The sequence below is a fragment of the Antedon mediterranea genome, chromosome 1, assembly GCF_964355755.1.
Source record: "Antedon mediterranea chromosome 1, ecAntMedi1.1, whole genome shotgun sequence".
Classification (NCBI taxonomy): Eukaryota; Metazoa; Echinodermata; class Crinoidea; order Comatulida; family Antedonidae; genus Antedon; species Antedon mediterranea.
In genome coordinates, this window is record NC_092670.1 from 17,700,704 (window position 1) to 17,722,752 (window position 22,049).

Below are 22,049 nucleotides of genomic sequence, written 5' to 3' on the forward strand. Positions count from 1 at the left end.
AGCCATCTTTAACATTAGGGCCCTTCTTAGCTTCATTATTTTTTCCTTTGGCTACTATCTTACGACAATCCCCTATTTTATGTCCTTCTCCTTACATTACAATTAAAGTATAGGCCATTAATCCATTCAATTGAAGGTTCTCTCTGTTAAAGTTTGTTACCATTGTTATGGAATTTGCCTCCTCTTCCGCGATACCTATTGTATCCTTGCTGCCTAGCTCAAGGGTTATTGTGAGTACTATTTTTAGGTTTACTATTTTCTTGGCCCTTATAATACTTGAACTTATTTTCAGAATTTACAGCATTACAATAGCTATGGCCACCTATTTGGTATATAATCATTAGTTATAGCCATATCATAGCTCTTATTAACTTATTTGTCTCTAAGATAAAGCCTCATATATTAGGCATTTTATCAAGTACTGTCCCATTATAATCTTTTCAATAATGCCTGCAGCATCATCTTCTTTTACATTAGCACATTTTATCCTACGTTTTAAATAATGAAAGAGCTCATTCAGTCACTCCCTGATGGACATATCTTTGACTGTTAGAATTTCTAAATTTAAGTCTATATGTCTCTGCGGATACATCATACTTTTATAGGATTGCCTTCTTTAAGGTATCATAATCTACACATTCTTCTACAGTTAAGGATGCATAGGCTATCCTAGCTTTACCATACAGTTCAGGCGCTAACCTAGTGGCCCACATACTCTTATCCCAACCTGTGGCTTCTGCCAAGTGTTCAAATGTTCCAATATATATATATATATATATATATCAATAGCATCTGATTCCTTCAAAGTTATGACCTTTACCTTCATTTACTACATTCCTAGCATTACTGTAGCTAGACCTATTTTCTAATTCCAACATTTGCACTCTTTCTTGTGATTCAATTTTCATGTGCTTATAATTGGTAATGGTATCAGAGTAATATTTCCTTTTTTCCATTATCCACCTTTCGGTATTCCTTACAGACTTTGAAATAGACTACCACATCTTTAAATATACCTGGCCAATAGAATTGGTTCAGTATACCCTACTTTTGGTTTTCTCAACACCCATGTGGCCTGCAAATGGACCATTATGACTTAAGTGTAATACACCCTGTCTACCCTAAGTGGATAATACAATCTGTTCCACTTGGTTTATTCTTATCTTTAATACTACTATATTTTCTCATCTATATACCTTGTCTCCTAAAGAAACATACCCTGCTGACCTATTTCTTCTACAGGGACTACCCTATCAAATGCTCCTTTGAGTGAGTCATTATCTATTTCCAATTCTAACAGTACTTGGTTAGTTAGGTTCAGCTTGTGCTGTTGTTCATAAATCTTATGTTTAATTTTTTATCTTTAGATTTATCTTCATTTTGTCAAACAAGTTATTAATTTATGTAGCCGTCAATTCTGGTCCAAACCAATAAAACATGTCCCTCTGTAATCCTTCGATTACGGATACAGTTAGCTTTCCTGTCACTACAGTATCTTGCTTTCTATAGCCACCTCAGCTAAAGGGACAGTAATCTTGCCTCCTATACCTTCTCCATTTTTCTGGCAAGTAACATTTGGTAGGCACTAGACTGGACAGTTAGATCCCAAGTCTCTAAGCATAGTTATATCCTGTCCTTCTAATTTTCCTAGTAGTGTACACTCCATTTTATTTTCTACACTAACCACTAACTACTTGGGGTCTATCTGATTTTGTTCCTTCACATCTAAAGCCACCTTTAACATTAGAACCCTTCTTAGGTTAATTATTCTATCCTTTGGCTACCATCTTAGGACAATCCCCTATTTTATGTCCCTTCTACTTACAATTAAAATATAGGCCATTAATCCATTTATTTGAAGGTTCTCTCTGTTTTTTACCATTTTTATGGAATTTGCCTCCCCTTCCGCGATACCTATTGTATCCTTGCTGCCTAGCTCAAGGGTTATTGTGAGTACTATTTTTAGGTTTACTATTTTCTTGGTCCTTATAATAATTGGACTTATTTTCTGAATTTACAGCATTCCAATAGTCATGGCCACCTCTATTTGCTGCATAATCATTGGTTATCATAGCCTTATCATAGCTCTTATTAACTTATTTGTCTCTATGATAAAGCCTTTGGATCTTCAGGCATTTTATCGAGTGCCTGTTCCATTATAATCTTTTCAATAATGCCTGCAGCATCATCTTCTTTTACATTAGCACATTTTATCCTACGTTTTAAATAATGAGAGAGCTCATTCAGCCACTCCCTGATGGACATATCTTTGACTGTTAGAATTTCTAAATTTAAGTCTATATGTCTCTGCGGACACATCATACTTTTATAAGATTGCCTTCTTTAAGGTATCATAATCTACACATTCTTCTACAGTTAAGGATGTATAGGCTGTCCTAGCTTTACCATAGAGTTCAGGCGCTAACCTAGCGGCCCACATACTCTTATCCCAACCTGTGGCTTCTGCCAAGTGTTCAAATGTTCCAATATATATATATATATATATATCAATAGCATCTGATTCCTTCAAAGTTATGACCTTTACCTTCATTTACTGCATTCCTAGCATTACAGTAGCTAGACCTATTTTCTAATTCCAACATTTGCACTCTTTCTTGTGATTCAATTTTCATGTGCTTATAATTGGTAATGGTATCAGAGTAATATTTCCTTTTTTCCATTATCCACCTTTTGGTATGCCTTACAGACTTTGAAATAGACTACCACATCTTTAAATATGCCTGGCCAATAGAATTGGTTCAGTACCCTACTTTTGGTTTTCTCAACACCCATGTGGCCTGTAAATGGACCATTATGACTTAAGTGTAATACACCCTGTATACACTGAGTGGGTAATACAATCTGTATACACTGAGTGGGTAATACAATCTGTATACACTGAGTGGGTAATACAATCTGTTCCACTTGGTCATATCCCGTCCTTCTATTTTTCCTGGTAGTGTACACTACTGCTTCATTTTATTTGTTAAACTATCCACTAACTACTTGGGGTCTATCTGATTTTTTTCCTTCACATCTTAAGCCATCTTTAACATTAGGGCCCTTTTTAGCTTCATTATTTTTTCCTTTGGCTACCATCTTACGACAATCCCCTATTTTATGTCCTTCTCCTTACATTACAATTAAAATATAGGCCATTAATCCATTCAATTGAAGGTTCTCTCGGTTAAAGTTTGTTACCATTGTTATGGAATTTGCCTCCCCTTCCGCGATACCTATTGTATCCTTGCTGCCTAGCTCAAGGGTTATTGTGATTACTATTTTTAGGTTTACTATTTTCTTGGCCCTTATAATACTTGGACTTATTTTCAGAATTTACAGCATTACAATAGCCATGGCCACCTATTTGCTATATAATCATTAGTTGTAGCCATATCATAGCTCTTATTAACTTATTTGTCTCTGAGATAAAGCCTCATATATTAGGCATTTTATCAAGTGTCTGTCCCATTATAATCTTTTCAATAATGCCTGCAGCATCATCTTCTTTTACATTAGCACATTTTATCCTACGTTAAATAATGAGAGAGCTCATTCAGCCACTCCCTGATGGACATATCTTTGACTGTTAGAATTTCTAAATTTAAGTCTATATGTCTCTGCGGACACATCATACTTTTATAGGATTGCCTTCTTTAAGGTATCATAATCTACACATTCTTCTACAGTTAAGGATGCATAGGCTGTCCTAGCTTTACCATACAGTTCAGGCGCTAACCTAGTGGCCCATATACTCTTATCCCAACCTGTGGCTTCTGCCAAGTGTTCAGATGTTCCAATATATGTATATAATTATATATCAATAGCATCTGATTCCTTCAAAGTTATGACCTTTACCTTCATTTACTACATTCCTAGCATTACTGTAGCTAGACCTATTTTCTAATTCCAACATTTTCACTCTTTCTTGTGATTCAATTTTCATGTGCTTATAATTGGTAATGGTATCAGAGTAATATTTCCTTTTTTCCATTATCCACCTTTTGGTATTCCTTACAGACTTTGAAATAGACTACCACATCTTTTAATATACCTGGCCAATAGAATTGGTTCAGTACCCTACTTTTGGTTTTCTCAACACCCATGTGGCCTGCAAATGGCCCATTATGACTTAAGTGTAATACAACCTGTATACACTGAGTGGGTAATACAATCTGTTCCACTTGGTCATATCCCGTCCTTCTAATTTTCCTGGTAGTGTACACCACTTCTCCATTTTATTTGCTAAACTATCCATTAACTACTTGGGGTCTATCTGATTTTGTTCCTTCACATCTTAAGCCATCTTTAACATTAGGGCCTATTTTAGCTTCATTATTTTTTCCTTTGGCTACTATCTTTTACGACAATCCCCTATTTTATGTCCTCCTCCTTACATTACAATTAAAGTATAGGCCATTAATCCATTCAATTGAAGGTTCTCTCTGTTAAAGTTTGTTACCATTGTTATGGAATTTGCCTCCCCTTCCGCGATACCTATTGTATCCTTGCTGCCTAGCTCAAGGGTTATTGTGATTACTATTTTTAGGTTTACTATTTTCTTGGCCCTTATAATACTTGAACTTATTTTCAGAATTTACAGCATTACAATAGCTATGGCCACCTATTTGCTATATAATCATTAGTTATAGCCATATCATAGCTCTTATTAACTTATTTGTCTCTGAGATAAACCCTCATATATTAGACATTTTATCAAGTGTCTGTCCCATTATAATCTTTTCAATAATGCCTGCAGCATCATCTTCTTTTACATTAGCACATTTTATCCTACGTTTTAAATAATGAGAGAGCTCATTCAGCCACTCCCTTGATGGACATATCTTTGACTGTTAGAATTTCTAAATTTAAGTCTATATGTCTCTGCGGACACATCATACTTTTATAGGATTGCCTTCTTTAAGGTATCATAATCTACACATTCTTCTACAGTTAAGGATGCATAGGCTATCCTAGCTTTACCATACAGTTCAGGCGCTAACCTAGTGGCCCACATACTCTTATCCCAACCTGTGGCTTCTGCCAAGTGTTCAAATGTTCCAATATATATATATATATATATCAATAGCATCTGATTCCTTCAAAGTTATGACCTTTACCTTCATTTACTACATTCCTAGCATTACTGTAGCTAGACCTATTTTCTAATTCCAACATTTGCACTCTTTCTTGTGATTCACTTTTCATGTGCTTATAATTGGTAATGGTATCAGAGTAATATTTCCTTTTTTCCATTATCCACCTTTTGGTATTCCTTACAGACTTTGAAATAGACTACCACATCTTTAAATATACCTGGCCAATAGAATTGGTTCAGTACCCTACTTTTGGTTTTCTCAACACCCATGTGGCCTGCAAATGGACCATTATGACTTAAGTGTAATACAACCTGTATACACTGAGTGGGTAATACAATCTGTTCCACTTGGTTATTCTTATCTTTAATACTACTATATTTTCTCATCTATATACCTTGTCTCATAAAGAAACATACCCTGCTGACCTATTTCTTCTACAGGGACTACCCTATCAAATGCTCCTTTGAGTGAGTCATTATCTATTTCCAATTCTAACAGTACTTGGTTAGTTAGGTTCAGCTTGTGCTGTTGTTCACAAATCTTATGTTTAATTTTTTATCTTTAGATTTATCTTCATTTTATCAAACAAGTTATTAATTTATGTAGCCGTCAATTCTGGTCCAAACCAATAAAACATGTCCCTCTGTAATCCTTCGATTACGGATACAGTTAGCTTTCCTGTCACTACAGTATCTTGCTTTCTATAGCCACCTCAGCTAAAGGGACAGTAATCTTGCCTCCTATACCTTCTCCATTTTTCTGGCAAGTAACATTTGGTAGGCACTAGACTGGACAGTTACATCCCAAGTCTCTAAGCATAGTTATATCCTGTCCTTCTAATTTTCCTAGTAGTGTACACTCCATTTTATTTTCTACACTAACCACTAACTACTTGGGGTCTATCTGATTTTGTTCCTTCACATCTAAAGCCATCTTTAACATTAGAACCCTTCTTAGGTTAATTATTCTATCCTTTGGCTACCATCTTAGGACAATCCCCTATTTGATGTCTCTTCTACTTACATTACAATTAAAGTATAGGCCATTAATCCATTTATTTGAAGGTTCTCTCTGTTTGTTACCATTGTTATGGAAATTGCCTCCCCTTCCGCGATACCTATTGTATCCTTGCTGCCTAGCTCAAGGGTTATTGTGAGTACTATTTTTAGGTTTACTATTTTCTTGGTCCTTATAATAATAGAGTACATATTTTTAACTCTGTTTGAATTTCTAAATTTGTCTCACACATCATACTTTTCTAAGATTGCCTTCTTTAAGGTATCATAATCTACACATTCGTGTACAGTTAAGTAAGCATAAGCTATCCTAGCTTGACCATACAGTTCAGGTTCAGCTAACCTAGAGGGGTTGAGTTGGTGTGGACCATTACCTTGCTTCCATTCAGGTGTCTAATAATATAAGATCCAAATAAAAATATTAAATGCAATACAATATAAGAAAAACAGAGTTACAAACAATGTTCCTTTCAAAATAAAAAATACAATATCCAAAAGCAAAGTACAAATCACAAAATAATAGTTCCAATTTCGCTCCGTACAAAAATTAATCTATAAAAAATAGTTTTCCAAACCTTCACCAAGGGTACTCTACTCTATACGTCTTTCTACTCTGATGTTTTTTTTTTTTCGTTTTTTTTTCAATATACTGACTGAAATGCTTTATTTGTCCATCATCATCATAAAATAACAGAAATTCTTCTTGAAGATTGACAATTATTAGTACAAAAATAAATAGATATACAATATAATATATTATGTACACACACATAATTGCACAAAAAATATAAGTTATGAAACACGGTGTAAAAATGACAAGGTATTAAAATTGAATAGGATTCAGGAGATTAAAATAGTTTAAAACAGCTTTAAAAGGATTAAAAACAGCTTTAAAAGGATTCAAACCATTAGAATGTTCCTAAAACCTTTACAATTTATAAATTTCTAAAATTTCAAATAGGCTAAAAATGTTAAAAACCTTTAAAAATATTAAAAATATAAAAACATTTATAAATTGAAAAAATTTACGTTTTAAAAGTTTCATTGTTAACATAGTCTTGTATTACATAACATTTTATCGATGGTGACATGAATTAATTATATGAATAGCATTTGCAACAAAGGCATATCTCGATCTGTTTGTCTTAGTTATTGGAACATGTATTCTACCATTGCGTTTGATAATAAAGTATTTGCTAAGGGGATGATCAATATCCTTAATTATTTTATGAGCTGCCTTCACTATCCAATCTATGTATATTTCATCTAACTGCACCAACGGATCTTTAACAATATATTCAGCTTTCTTTGTAATGCCATTCAATTTCTTTTTATCTTTTTTATTAATATTTTCATAATTGCATATCAAACAGAAAGACATAATACTTATATATATATATATAACATTTTACTATTTATACTCGACATGCAAATTAGGGGCTTCAGAGGAGGATAAAATGTTCTCTCCAAAAGTTTCCCACCAAAATTATAACATGATTGGTGGATCTAGATTTAGCGATCATTTCGGTGGGTTAATTATTATATGTTTATCTGTTGTATTGATTTTTTATCAGTTTGTTTTCTATATATTTATTTTAAGAATGCACCATGTATAAACATGTGTGCCACCATTGTAAAGGTGTATCTAATCTAAAACATTTTTTATTTTCACAGGAAATCACAAACATAATATTATGACAATTGGGTACAATAAATAAATACAGGATATGATGTTCGGTGCCATGCTTTAGAATATTTTTCTACTAAAGTTACCATTTTTTATTTTGTAGGAATGGTGAAAAGCCTGACAGGTGGCAGTACCAAGGTCACCTACCATCCAGATGGTCCTGATGGACAAGCTGTTGAGATTGACTTCGCTCCACCGTTCCGTCGCGTAAGCATGATCTCAGAACTTGAAAAGATTCTGAAGACCAAGTTTCCTCCTTTAGACCAACTAGATACTGAGGGTAAAATATTTTTCTTATAACATTAGATTTATATAGCAAATGTATCCACTCGATGTGGTCACCAGTGTGCTTATATAAACGAGTCAAATGGTCGAGCAGTTAAAGGGAAGGTCAATAATATAATCTATTATAAACAACATTTACTATATTTAATAATCAGGTTTACAAGAAATTCGATGTTTATTACGACTACCTACACGAATTGAAAATCGCCATGTTGAGCGGGCTGTGACGTATGATACGTCCTTTGAAATCTACGCTTGGCTGATCACCGTATAAGTAAATACAGTTTTAAAAATAAATCGACCCATTTAAAATGTTATTGAACGTTTGTTAAAGGCGGTTTTTAAGATATTTTTTGATGGAAATAAACTAAAATATGTAATACCAAAATAAAAAAATCATTTTTTCAACCGGAGACGCAGTAATTTTGGTGGAAATCGAGACATATTTCGTCGGAATGAACGAATTTCGCTGATAGCTAAACAACCAACTACGCATGCGTTATGACCTATCTGCATGTTTTGTAACTCTCTCTGGCATGGTGTACTACTGCTGTGAGCGTGTGTTGGGTACATGAGTCTTAATTTTGGTGTGTGTACTGCTGTCGATTGTCGTTTTTTATCAATTTTTCTCGCCAGAAAGAAAGTATGGAATCCCTTTGCGACAGTTATGGTTACTGGTGTGAGCCTGAATATACAGAGAGCGAATTAGTTGCTCGTAGCTTAAATAGAGACAGGTTAAACGAAATGGATAAAAATTCGCGCGTAAACCAGTCGGTTGATAAATGGTGTACATGCGGCCTGTGTGTAAGAATGTCCGTTGATGTTAAATGTATTTGCTGTAAAGAATTAGAGACTGGAAAACATGTAACCCTTTCCCATTGACGAACTCGATCTATTTGTACAGCCGATAGCTGTATGTACAAAAGACCATTTTGCGGTTATACAATTAACTATTTAAAATCACAAAAAGATGAAGAACAAAGCGTAAAATGTATACAGTACTGTCAAAGAGATTACTAAAAAGGTGTAGATTTTTTTTATTCGCGAACACCAATGAACAATAAAACAACCCGGAACCACGCGCTCTTCTCGCTCCTCGCTTGACTGCTCGCTGGGTCACCGATTTCAGCCAATCAATGTAAGGGATTAGATTAACCAATCATAGCATACCTATACAACCGCGAGGCTTAAATTCGACAAAGGACGTATCTGACGTCATAAATAAGCTGTAAGAGCATAAGATGGCGATTTTCAATTCAGGAAAAGTCAGCATTAAAATCTCGTTTTCTCAATAACTACAAGTCGTACAAAATTGAATTATATACTGATAGTTTGTTCAATTAATGAAGGATTCATGGTTAAAAGATAAAATTAGGCTTGACCTTCCCTTTAAGGCAGGGGCCAGCCAGCCATAAACAGTCGGCTATTTTCTAATCTGTATCTTAACATTATCAGTTGATGTAGAATGTGTTACAACTGTCTTATAGTAGGTTATATCACCAAGAACATAGGATTTTATCAATATTAATAAATGTTTGTTTATTTTTCTAGTGGTTTTGTAACTCTTTCTATTTTCAGAAACAAGACAATTTCTAGATAAATTATGTACTAAATTAGAATGCGAGTGTGCTCCACCAAGAACAACAGCAAGACTTATAGACAAGGTAACAAAAACACAACAAGATATTAGAAAGCTTTTTATTTGCGACAACTGACGACCAAGCTTAGTCATATTAGTTCATTGTGCACATGCAGGGATATTGAGACGCATGTTTAGATGGTTTCTAGATGACCAAAAACACATCAATTGACCTGACCTACGTTGGTCAACTGTCTCAAATCAGAAGCTCCCTAATATCTGACTTGCTGGCCAAGTAATCTAAGAATAAGCATTTAGAACAAACTAAAGCTGATTTTAAGGCATCTAAATGTTTAATTGAATTTGTATTTATTATTTCAGTTGGTTGGTGATTATATTGAACCCACCTGTATCAACCCCACGTTTATAATGGACCATCCTGAAATCATGAGCCCTCTATCTAAGTGGTATGTGTAACTTTTGCAGTTTGTAAACAGCTGGCCACTAAAGATGACTGACCAAGTGTCTATTGAAAATATTTTAATGCAATTACTGTAGTAACTATTTCCATTGCTACAGTAATATGTAAGTTGAATTACTGAAAATATGAGTTATTTAAATTACAGGGCAACAATGCTTCAATTACTGCAGTAACTGTAGTACTATGTTTTCTTTTTAGGCACCGTTCAGTTAAGGGATTAACTGAGAGATTTGAATTATTTGTAATGCAGAAGGAAGTAGTAAATGCATACACTGAACTGAATGACCCAGTGGTACAAAGGGAAAGATTTGACATGCAAGCTAAGGTGGGATTAGTAGATTATTTTAGAGATTATCTAAATTCTAAATTCATTTGTAGACAGAGATAGACAATAAACTGCATTGAATCAACAATATTGTACAAGACATGTAACAGTATTTCTATTTGAAACTTGGTGGTATAATCTATCTGAAATTATTGACCATATAATGTACATATTGAATAATATTATAAATGCTGTTTTTCTAGGATAAGGAAGCAGGGGATGATGAAGCCCAGGCTACTGATGAGAATTTCTGTACTGCTTTAGAGTATGGCCTACCACCCACAGGGGGCTGGGGCATGGGCATTGACAGGCTAACTATGTTCCTCACTGACTCAAACAATATCAAGGTAAAACAGACATAGAGTATGGCCTACCACCCACAGGGGGCTGGGGCATGGGCATTGACAGGGTGACTATGTTCCTCACTGACTCAAACAATATCAAGGTAAAACAGACATAGAGTATGGCCTACCACCCACAGGGGGCTGGGGCATGGGCATTGACAGGCTGACTATGTTCCTCACTGACTCAAACAATATCAAGGTAAAACAAATGTAGAGTATGGCCTACCACCCACAGGGGGCTGGGGCATGGGCATTGACAGGCTAACTATGTTCCTCACTGACTCAAACAGTATCAAGGTAAAGCAGACATAGAGTATGGCCTACCACCCGCAGGGGGCATGGTCATTGACAGGCTGACTATGTTCCTCACTGACTCAAACAGTATCAAGGTAAAACAGACATAGAGTATGGCCTACCACCCACAGGGGGCATGGTCATTGACAGGCTGACTATGTTCCTCACTGACTCAAACAGTATCAAGGTAAAACAGACATAGAGTATGGCCTACGACCCACAGGGGGCTGGGGCATGGTCATTGACAGGCTGACTATGTTCCTCACTGACTCAAACAGTATCAAGGTAAAACAGACATAGAGTATGGCCTACGACCCACAGGGGGCTGGGGCATGGGCATTGACAGGCTTATTATGTTCCTCACTGACTCAAACAATATCAAGGTAAAACAGACATAGAGTATGGCCTACCACCCACAGGGGGCTGGGGCATGGGCATTGACAGGCTGAATATGTTCCTCACTGACTCAAACAGTATCAAGGTAAAACAGACATAGAGTATGGCCTACGACCCACAGGGGGCTGGGGCATGGTCATTGACAGGCTTACTATGTTCCTCACTGACTCAAACAGTATCAAGGTAAAACAGACATAGAGTATGGCCTACGACCCACAGGGGGCTGGGGCATGGTCATTGACAGGCTTACTATGTTCCTCACTGACTCAAACAGTATCAAGGTAAAACAGACATAGAGTATGGCCTACGACCCACAGGGGGCTGGGGCATGGGCATTGACAGGCTTATTATGTTCCTCACTGACTCAAACAATATCAAGGTAAAACAGACATAGAGTATGGCCTACGACCCACAGGGGGCTGGGGCATGGTCATTGACAGGCTTACTATGTTTCTCACTGACTCAAACAGTATCAAGGTAAAACAGACATAGAGTATGGCCTACGACCCACAGGGGGGCTGGGGCATGGGCATTGACAGGCTTATTATGTTCCTCACTGACTCAAACAATATCAAGGTAAAACAGACATAGAGTATGGCCTACCACCCACAGGGGGCTGGTGCATGGGCATTGACAGGCTGACTATGTTCCTCACTGACTCAAACAATATCAAGGTAAAACAGACATAGAGTATGGCCTACCACCCACAGGGGGCTGGTGCATGGGCATTGACAGGCTGAATATGTTCCTCACTGACTCAAACAATATCAAGGTAAAACAGACATAGAGTATGGCCTACCACCCACAGGGGGCTGGGGCATGGGCATTTACAGGCTGACTATGTTCATCACTGACTCAAACAATATCAAGGTAAAACAAATGTAGAGTATGGCCTACCACCCACAGGGGGCTGGGGCATGGGCATTGACAGGCTGACTATGTTCCTCACTGACTCAAACAATATCAAGGTAAAACAGACATAGAGTATGGCCTACCACCCACAGGGGGCTGGGGCATGGGCATTGACAGGCTGACTATGTCCTCACTGACTCAAACAATATCAAGGTAAAACAGACATAGAGTATGGCCTACCACCCACAGGGGGCTGGGGCATGGGCATTGACAGGCTGACTATGTTCCTCACTGACTCAAACAATATCAAGGTAAAACAGACATAGAGTATGGCCTACCACCCACAGGGGGCATGGTCATTGACAGGCTGACTATGTTCCTCACTGACTCAAACAATATCAAGGTAAAACAGACATAGAGTATGGCCTACCACCCACAGGGGGCTGGGGCATTGACAGGCTGACTATGTTCCTCACTGACTCAAACAATATCAAGGTAAAACAGACATAGAGTATGGCCTACCACCCACAGGGGGCTGGGGCATTGACAGGCTAACTATGTTGCTCACTGACTCAAACAGTATCAAGGTAAAACAGACATAGAGTATGGCCTACGACCCACAGGGGGCTGGGGCATGGTCATTGACAGGCTTACTATGTTCTTAACTGACTCAAACAGTATCAAGGTAAAACAGACATAGAGTATGGCCTACGACCCACAGGGGGCTGGGGCATGGGCATTGACAGGCTTATTATGTTCCTCACTGACTCAAACAATATCAAGGTAAAACAGACATAGAGTATGGCCTACGACCCACAGGGGGCTGGGGCATGGGCATTGACAGGCTTATTATGTTCCTCACTGACTCAAACAATATCAAGGTAAAACAGACTTAGAGTATGGCCTACCACCCACAGGGGGCTGGGCATGGTCATTGACAGGCTTACTATGTTCCTCACTGACTCAAACAGTATCAAGGTAAAACAGACATAGAGTATGGCCTACGACCCACAGGGGGCTGGGGCATGGTCATTGACAGGCTTACTATGTTCCTCACTGACTCAAACAGTATCAAGGTAAAACAGACATAGAGTATGGCCTACGACCCACAGGGGGCTGGGGCATGGGCATTGACAGGCTTATTATGTTCCTCACTGACTCAAACAATATCAAGGTAAAACAGACATAGAGTATGGCCTACCACCCACAGGGGGCTGGGGCATGGTCATTGACAGGCTTACTATGTTCCTCACTGACTCAAACAGTATCAAGGTAAAACAGACATAGAGTATGGCCTAGACCCACAGGGGGGCTGGGGCATGGGCATTGACAGGCTTATTATGTTCCTCACTGACTCAAACAATATCAAGGTAAAACAGACATAGAGTATGGTCTACCACCCACAGGGGGGCTGGTGCATGGGCATTGACAGGCTGACTATGTTCCTCACTGACTCAAACAATATCAAGGTAAAACAGACATAGAGTATGGCCTACCACCCACAGGGGGCTGGTGCATGGGCATTGACAGGCTGACTATGTTCCTCACTGAGTCAAACAATATCAAGGTAAAACAGACATAGAGTATGGCCTACCACCCACAGGGGGCATGGGCATTGACAGGCTGACTATGTTTCTCACTGACTCAAACAATATCAAGGTAAAACAGACATAGAGTATGGCCTACCACCCACAGGGGGCTGGGGCATTGACAGGCTGACTATGTTCCTCACTGACTCAAACAATATCAAGGTAAAACAGACATAGAGTATGGCCTACCACCAACAGGGGGCTGGTGCATGGGCATTGACAGGCTTACTATGTTCCTCACTGACTCAAACAATATCAAGGTAAAACAGACATAGAGTATGGCCTACCACCCACAGGGGGCTGGGGCATGGGCATTGACAGGCTGAATATGTTCCTCACTGACTCAAACAGTATCAAGGTAAAACAGACATAGAGTATGGCCTACCACCAACAGGGGGCTGGTGCATTGACAGGCTTACTATGTTCCTCACTGACTCAAACAATATCAAGGTAAAACAGACATAGAGTATGGCCTACCACCAAGAGGGGGGCTGGTGCATGGGCATTGACAGGCTTACTATGTTCCTCACTGACTCAAACAATATCAAGGTAAAACAGACATAGAGTATGGCCTACCACCCACAGGGGGCTGGTGCATGGGCATTGACAGGCTTACTATGTTCCTCACTGACTCAAACAATATCAAGGTAAAACAGACATAGAGTATGGCCTACCACCCACAGGGGGCTGGTGCATGGGCATTGACAGGCTTACTATGTTCCTCACTGACTCAAACAATATCAAGGTAAAACAGACATAGAGTATGGCCTACCACCCACAGGGGGCTGGGGCATGGGCATTGACAGGCTGACTATGTCCTCACTGACTCAAACAGTATCCTGTAAAACAGACAGAGTATTGCCTACCACCCACAGGGGGCTGGGCCATGGGCATTGACAGGCTGACTATGTTCCTCACTGACTCAAACAATTAAGGTAAAACAAATGTAGAGTGTGGCCTACCACCCACAGGGGGCTGGGGCATGGGCATTGACAGGCTGACTATGTCCTCACTGACTCAAACAATATCAAGGTAAAACAGACATAGAGTGTGGCCTACCACCCACAGGGGGCTGGGGCATGGGCATTGACAGGCTGACTATGTTCCTCACTGACTCAAACAATATCAAGGTAAAACAGACATAGAGTATGGCCTACCACCCACAGGGGGCTGGGGCATTGACAGGCTGACTATGTTCCTCACTGACTCAAACAATATCAAGGTAAAACAGACATAGAGTATGGCCTACCACCCACAGGGGGCTGGGGCATGGGCATTGACAGGCTGACTATGTTCCTCACTGACTCAAACAATATCAAGGTAAAACAGACATAGAGTATGGCCTACCACCCACAGGGGGCTGGGGCATGGGCATTGACAGGCTGACTATGTTCCTCACTGACTCAAACAATATCAAGGTAAAACAAATGTAGAGTATGGCCTACCACCCACAGGGGGCTGGGGCATGGGCATTGACAGGCTAACTATGTTCCTCACTGACTCAAACAGTATCAAGGTAAAGCAGACATAGAGTATGGCCTACCACCCACAGGGGGCATGGTCATTGACAGGCTGACTATGTTCCTCACTGACTCAAACAGTATCAAGGTAAAACAGACATAGAGTATGGCCTACCACCCACAGGGGGCATGGTCATTGACAGGCTGACTATGTTCCTCACTGACTCAAACAGTATCAAGGTAAAACAGACATAGAGTATGGCCTACGACCCACAGGGGGCTGGGGCATGGTCATTGACAGGCTGACTATGTTCCTCACTGACTCAAACAGTATCAAGGTAAAACAGACATAGAGTATGGCCTACGACCCACAGGGGGCTGGGGCATGGGCATTGACAGGCTTATTATGTTCCTCACTGACTCAAACAATATCAAGGTAAAACAGACATAGAGTATGGCCTACCACCCACAGGGGGCTGGGGCGTGGGCATTGACAGGCTGACTATGTTCCTCACTGACTCAAACAGTATCAAGGTAAAACAGACATAGAGTATGGCCTACGACCCACAGGGGGCTGGGGCATGGTCATTGACAGGCTTACTATGTTCCTCACTGACTCAAACAATATCAAGGTAAAACAGACATAGAGTATGGCCTACCACCCACAGGGGGCTGGTGCATGGGCATTGACAGGCTTACTATGTTCCTCACTGACTCAAACAATATCAAGGTAAAACAGACATAGAGTATGGCCTACCACCCACAGGGGGCTGGTGCATGGGCATTGACAGGCTTACTATGTTCCTCACTGACTCAAACAATATCAAGGTAAAACAGACATAGAGTATGGCCTACCACCCACAGGGGGCTGGGGCATGGGCATTGACAGGCTGACTATGTCCTCACTGACTCAAACAGTATCCTGTAAAACAGACAGAGTATTGCCTACCACCCACAGGGGGCTGGGCCATGGGCATTGACAGGCTGACTATGTTCCTCACTGACTCAAACAATTAAGGTAAAACAAATGTAGAGTGTGGCCTACCACCCACAGGGGGCTGGGGCATGGGCATTGACAGGCTGACTATGTCCTCACTGACTCAAACAATATCAAGGTAAAACAGACATAGAGTGTGGCCTACCACCCACAGGGGGCTGGGGCATGGGCATTGACAGGCTGACTATGTTCCTCACTGACTCAAACAATATCAAGGTAAAACAGACATAGAGTATGGCCTACCACCCACAGGGGGCTGGGGCATTGACAGGCTGACTATGTTCCTCACTGACTCAAACAATATCAAGGTAAAACAGACATAGAGTATGGCCTACCACCCACAGGGGGCTGGGGCATGGGCATTGACAGGCTGACTATGTTCCTCACTGACTCAAACAATATCAAGGTAAAACAGACATAGAGTATGGCCTACCACCCACAGGGGGCTGGGGCATGGGCATTGACAGGCTGACTATGTTCCTCACTGACTCAAACAATATCAAGGTAAAACAAATGTAGAGTATGGCCTACCACCCACAGGGGGCTGGGGCATGGGCATTGACAGGCTAACTATGTTCCTCACTGACTCAAACAGTATCAAGGTAAAGCAGACATAGAGTATGGCCTACCACCCACAGGGGGCATGGTCATTGACAGGCTGACTATGTTCCTCACTGACTCAAACAGTATCAAGGTAAAACAGACATAGAGTATGGCCTACCACCCACAGGGGGCATGGTCATTGACAGGCTGACTATGTTCCTCACTGACTCAAACAGTATCAAGGTAAAACAGACATAGAGTATGGCCTACGACCCACAGGGGGCTGGGGCATGGTCATTGACAGGCTGACTATGTTCCTCACTGACTCAAACAGTATCAAGGTAAAACAGACATAGAGTATGGCCTACGACCCACAGGGGGCTGGGGCATGGGCATTGACAGGCTTATTATGTTCCTCACTGACTCAAACAATATCAAGGTAAAACAGACATAGAGTATGGCCTACCACCCACAGGGGGCTGGGGCGTGGGCATTGACAGGCTGACTATGTTCCTCACTGACTCAAACAGTATCAAGGTAAAACAGACATAGAGTATGGCCTACGACCCACAGGGGGCTGGGGCATGGTCATTGACAGGCTTACTATGTTCCTCACTGACTCAAACAATATCAAGGTAAAACAGACATAGAGTATGGCCTACGACCCACAGGGGGCTGGTGCATGGGCATTGACAGGCTTACTATGTTCCTCACTGACTCAAACAATATCAAGGTAAAACAGACATAGAGTATGGCCTACGACCCACAGGGGGCTGGTGCATGGGCATTGACAGGCTTATTATGTTCCTCACTGACTCAAACAATATCAAGGTAAAACAGACATAGAGTATGGCCTACCACCCACAGGGGGCTGGTGCATGGGCATTGACAGGCTTACTATGTTCCTCACTGACTCAAACAATATCAAGGTAAAACAGACATAGAGTATGGCCTACCACCCACAGGGGGCTGGGGCATGGGCATTGACAGGCTGACTATGTCCTCACTGACTCAAACAGTATCCTGTAAAACAGACAGAGTATGGCCTACCACCCACAGGGGGCATGGTCATTGACAGGCTGACTATGTTCCTCACTGACTCACACAGTATCAAGGTAAAACAGACATAGAGTATGGCCTACCACCCACAGGGGGCATGGTCATTGACAGGCTGACTATGTTCCTCACTGACTCAAACAGTATCAAGGTAAAACAGACATAGAGTATGGCCTACGACCCACAGGGGGCTGGGGCATGGGCATTGACAGGCTTATTATGTTCCTCACTGACTCAAACAATATCAAGGTAAAACAGACATAGAGTATGGCCTACCACCCACAGGGGGCTGGGGCGTGGGCATTGACAGGCTGAATATGTTCCTCACTGACTCAAACAGTATCAAGGTAAAACAGACATAGAGTATGGCCTACGACCCACAGGGGGCTGGGGCATGGTCATTGACAGGCTTACTATGTTCCTCACTGACTCAAACAGTATCAAGGTAAAACAGACATAGAGTATGGCCTACGACCCACAGGGGGCTGGGGCATGGTCATTGACAGGCTTACTATGTTCCTCACTGACTCAAACAGTATCAAGGTAAAACAGACATAGAGTATGGCCTACGACCCACAGGGGGCTGGGGCATGGGCATTGACAGGCTTATTATGTTCCTCACTGACTCAAACAATATCAAGGTAAAACAGACATAGAGTATGGCCTACGACCCACAGGGGGCTGGGGCATGGTCATTGACAGGCTTACTATGTTCCTCACTGACTCAAACAGTATCAAGGTAAAACAGACATAGAGTATGGCCTACGACCCACAGGGGGGCTGGGGCATGGGCATTGACAGGCTTATTATGTTCCTCACTGACTCAAACAATATCAAGGTAAAACAGACATAGAGTATGGCCTACCACCCACAGGGGGCTGGGCATGGTCATTGACAGGCTTACTATGTTCCTCACTGACTCAAACAGTATCAAGGTAAAACAGACATAGAGTATGGCCTACGACCCACAGGGGGGCTGGGGCATGGGCATTGACAGGCTTATTATGTTCCTCACTGACTCAAACAATATCAAGGTAAAACAGACATAGAGTATGGCCTACCACCCACAGGGGGGCTGGGGCATGGGCATTGACAGGCTGACTATGTTCCTCACTGACTCAAACAATATCAAGGTAAAACAAATGTAGAGTATGGCCTACCACCCACAGGGGGCTGGGGCATGGGCATTGACAGGCTAACTATGTTCCTCACTGACTCAAACAGTATCAAGGTAAAGCAGACATAGAGTATGGCCTACCACCCGCAGGGGGCATGGTCATTGACAGGCTGACTATGTTCCTCACTGACTCAAACAGTATCAAGGTAAAACAGACATAGAGTATGGCCTACCACCCACAGGGGGCATGGTCATTGACAGGCTGACTATGTTCCTCACTGACTCAAACAGTATCAAGGTAAAACAGACATAGAGTATGGCCTACGACCCACAGGGGGCTGGGGCATGGTCATTGACAGGCTGACTATGTTCCTCACTGACTCAAACAGTATCAAGGTAAAACAGACATAGAGTATGGCCTACGACCCACAGGGGGCTGGGGCATGGGCATTGACAGGCTTATTATGTTCCTCACTGACTCAAACAATATCAAGGTAAAACAGACATAGAGTATGGCCTACCACCCACAGGGGGCTGGGGCATGGGCATTGACAGGCTGAATATGTTCCTCACTGACTCAAACAGTATCAAGGTAAAACAGACATAGAGTATGGCCTACGACCCACAGGGGGCTGGGGCATGGTCATTGACAGGCTTACTATGTTCCTCACTGACTCAAACAGTATCAAGGTAAAACAGACATAGAGTATGGCCTACGACCCACAGGGGGCTGGGGCATGGTCATTGACAGGCTTACTATGTTCCTCACTGACTCAAACAGTATCAAGGTAAAACAGACATAGAGTATGGCCTACGACCCACAGGGGGCTGGGGCATGGGCATTGACAGGCTTATTATGTTCCTCACTGACTCAAACAATATCAAGGTAAAACAGACATAGAGTATGGCCTACGACCCACAGGGGGCTGGGGCATGGTCATTGACAGGCTTACTATGTTTCTCACTGACTCAAACAGTATCAAGGTAAAACAGACATAGAGTATGGCCTACGACCCACAGGGGGGCTGGGGCATGGGCATTGACAGGCTTATTATGTTCCTCACTGACTCAAACAATATCAAGGTAAAACAGACATAGAGTATGGCCTACCACCCACAGGGGGCTGGTGCATGGGCATTGACAGGCTGACTATGTTCCTCACTGACTCAAACAATATCAAGGTAAAACAGACATAGAGTATGGCCTACCACCCACAGGGGGCTGGTGCATGGGCATTGACAGGCTGAATATGTTCCTCACTGACTCAAACAATATCAAGGTAAAACAGACATAGAGTATGGCCTACCACCCACAGGGGGCTGGGGCATGGGCATTTACAGGCTGACTATGTTCATCACTGACTCAAACAATATCAAGGTAAAACAAATGTAGAGTATGGCCTACCACCCACAGGGGGCTGGGGCATGGGCATTGACAGGCTGACTATGTTCCTCACTGACTCAAACAATATCAAGGTAAAACAGACATAGAGTATGGCCTACCACCCACAGGGGGCTGGGGCATGGGCATTGACAGGCTGACTATGTCCTCACTGACTCAAACAATATCAAGGTAAAACAGACATAGAGTATGGCCTACCACCCACAGGGGGCTGGGGCATGGGCATTGACAGGCTGACTATGTTCCTCACTGACTCAAACAATATCAAGGTAAAACAGACATAGAGTATGGCCTACCACCCACAGGGGGCTGGGGCATTGACAGGCTGACTATGTTCCTCACTGACTCAAACAATATCAAGGTAAAACAGACATAGAGTATGGCCTACCACCCACAGGGGGCTGGGGCATTGACAGGCTAACTATGTTGCTCACTGACTCAAACAGTATCAAGGTAAAACAGACATAGAGTATGGCCTACGACCCACAGGGGGCTGGGGCATGGTCATTGACAGGCTTACTATGTTCTTAACTGACTCAAACAGTATCAAGGTAAAACAGACATAGAGTATGGCCTACGACCCACAGGGGGCTGGGGCATGGGCATTGACAGGCTTATTATGTTCCTCACTGACTCAAACAATATCAAGGTAAAACAGACATAGAGTATGGCCTACGACCCACAGGGGGCTGGGGCATGGGCATTGACAGGCTTATTATGTTCCTCACTGACTCAAACAATATCAAGGTAAAACAGACTTAGAGTATGGCCTACCACCCACAGGGGGCTGGGCATGGTCATTGACAGGCTTACTATGTTCCTCACTGACTCAAACAGTATCAAGGTAAAACAGACATAGAGTATGGCCTACGACCCACAGGGGGCTGGGGCATGGTCATTGACAGGCTTACTATGTTCCTCACTGACTCAAACAGTATCAAGGTAAAACAGACATAGAGTATGGCCTACGACCCACAGGGGGCTGGGGCATGGGCATTGACAGGCTTATTATGTTCCTCACTGACTCAAACAATATCAAGGTAAAACAGACATAGAGTATGGCCTACCACCCACAGGGGGCTGGGGCATGGTCATTGACAGGCTTACTATGTTCCTCACTGACTCAAACAGTATCAAGGTAAAACAGACATAGAGTATGGCCTAGACCCACAGGGGGGCTGGGGCATGGGCATTGACAGGCTTATTATGTTCCTCACTGACTCAAACAATATCAAGGTAAAACAGACATAGAGTATGGTCTACCACCCACAGGGGGGCTGGTGCATGGGCATTGACAGGCTGACTATGTTCCTCACTGACTCAAACAATATCAAGGTAAAACAGACATAGAGTATGGCCTACCACCCACAGGGGGCTGGTGCATGGGCATTGACAGGCTGACTATGTTCCTCACTGAGTCAAACAATATCAAGGTAAAACAGACATAGAGTATGGCCTACCACCCACAGGGGGCATGGGCATTGACAGGCTGACTATGTTTCTCACTGACTCAAACAATATCAAGGTA

At 41.7% G+C, this 22,049-nt stretch overlaps 1 protein-coding gene across 2 annotated transcripts in view; it reads left to right on the forward strand.

The window, feature by feature from the left end:
- LOC140047313 (lysine--tRNA ligase-like) overlaps positions 1–22,049 on the forward strand; it is a 55,780-nt gene that overhangs the window by 27,424 nt on the left and 6,307 nt on the right. For both annotated transcript variants that reach the window (XM_072092264.1, XM_072092255.1), the window contains 5 exons: positions 7,906–8,082; positions 9,666–9,751; positions 10,048–10,133; positions 10,346–10,472; positions 10,676–10,819. In XM_072092264.1, the coding sequence (XP_071948365.1) occupies positions 7,906–8,082; positions 9,666–9,751; positions 10,048–10,133; positions 10,346–10,472; positions 10,676–10,819 (620 nt within the window). The remainder of the gene's footprint in view (positions 1–7,905; positions 8,083–9,665; positions 9,752–10,047; positions 10,134–10,345; positions 10,473–10,675; positions 10,820–22,049) is intronic.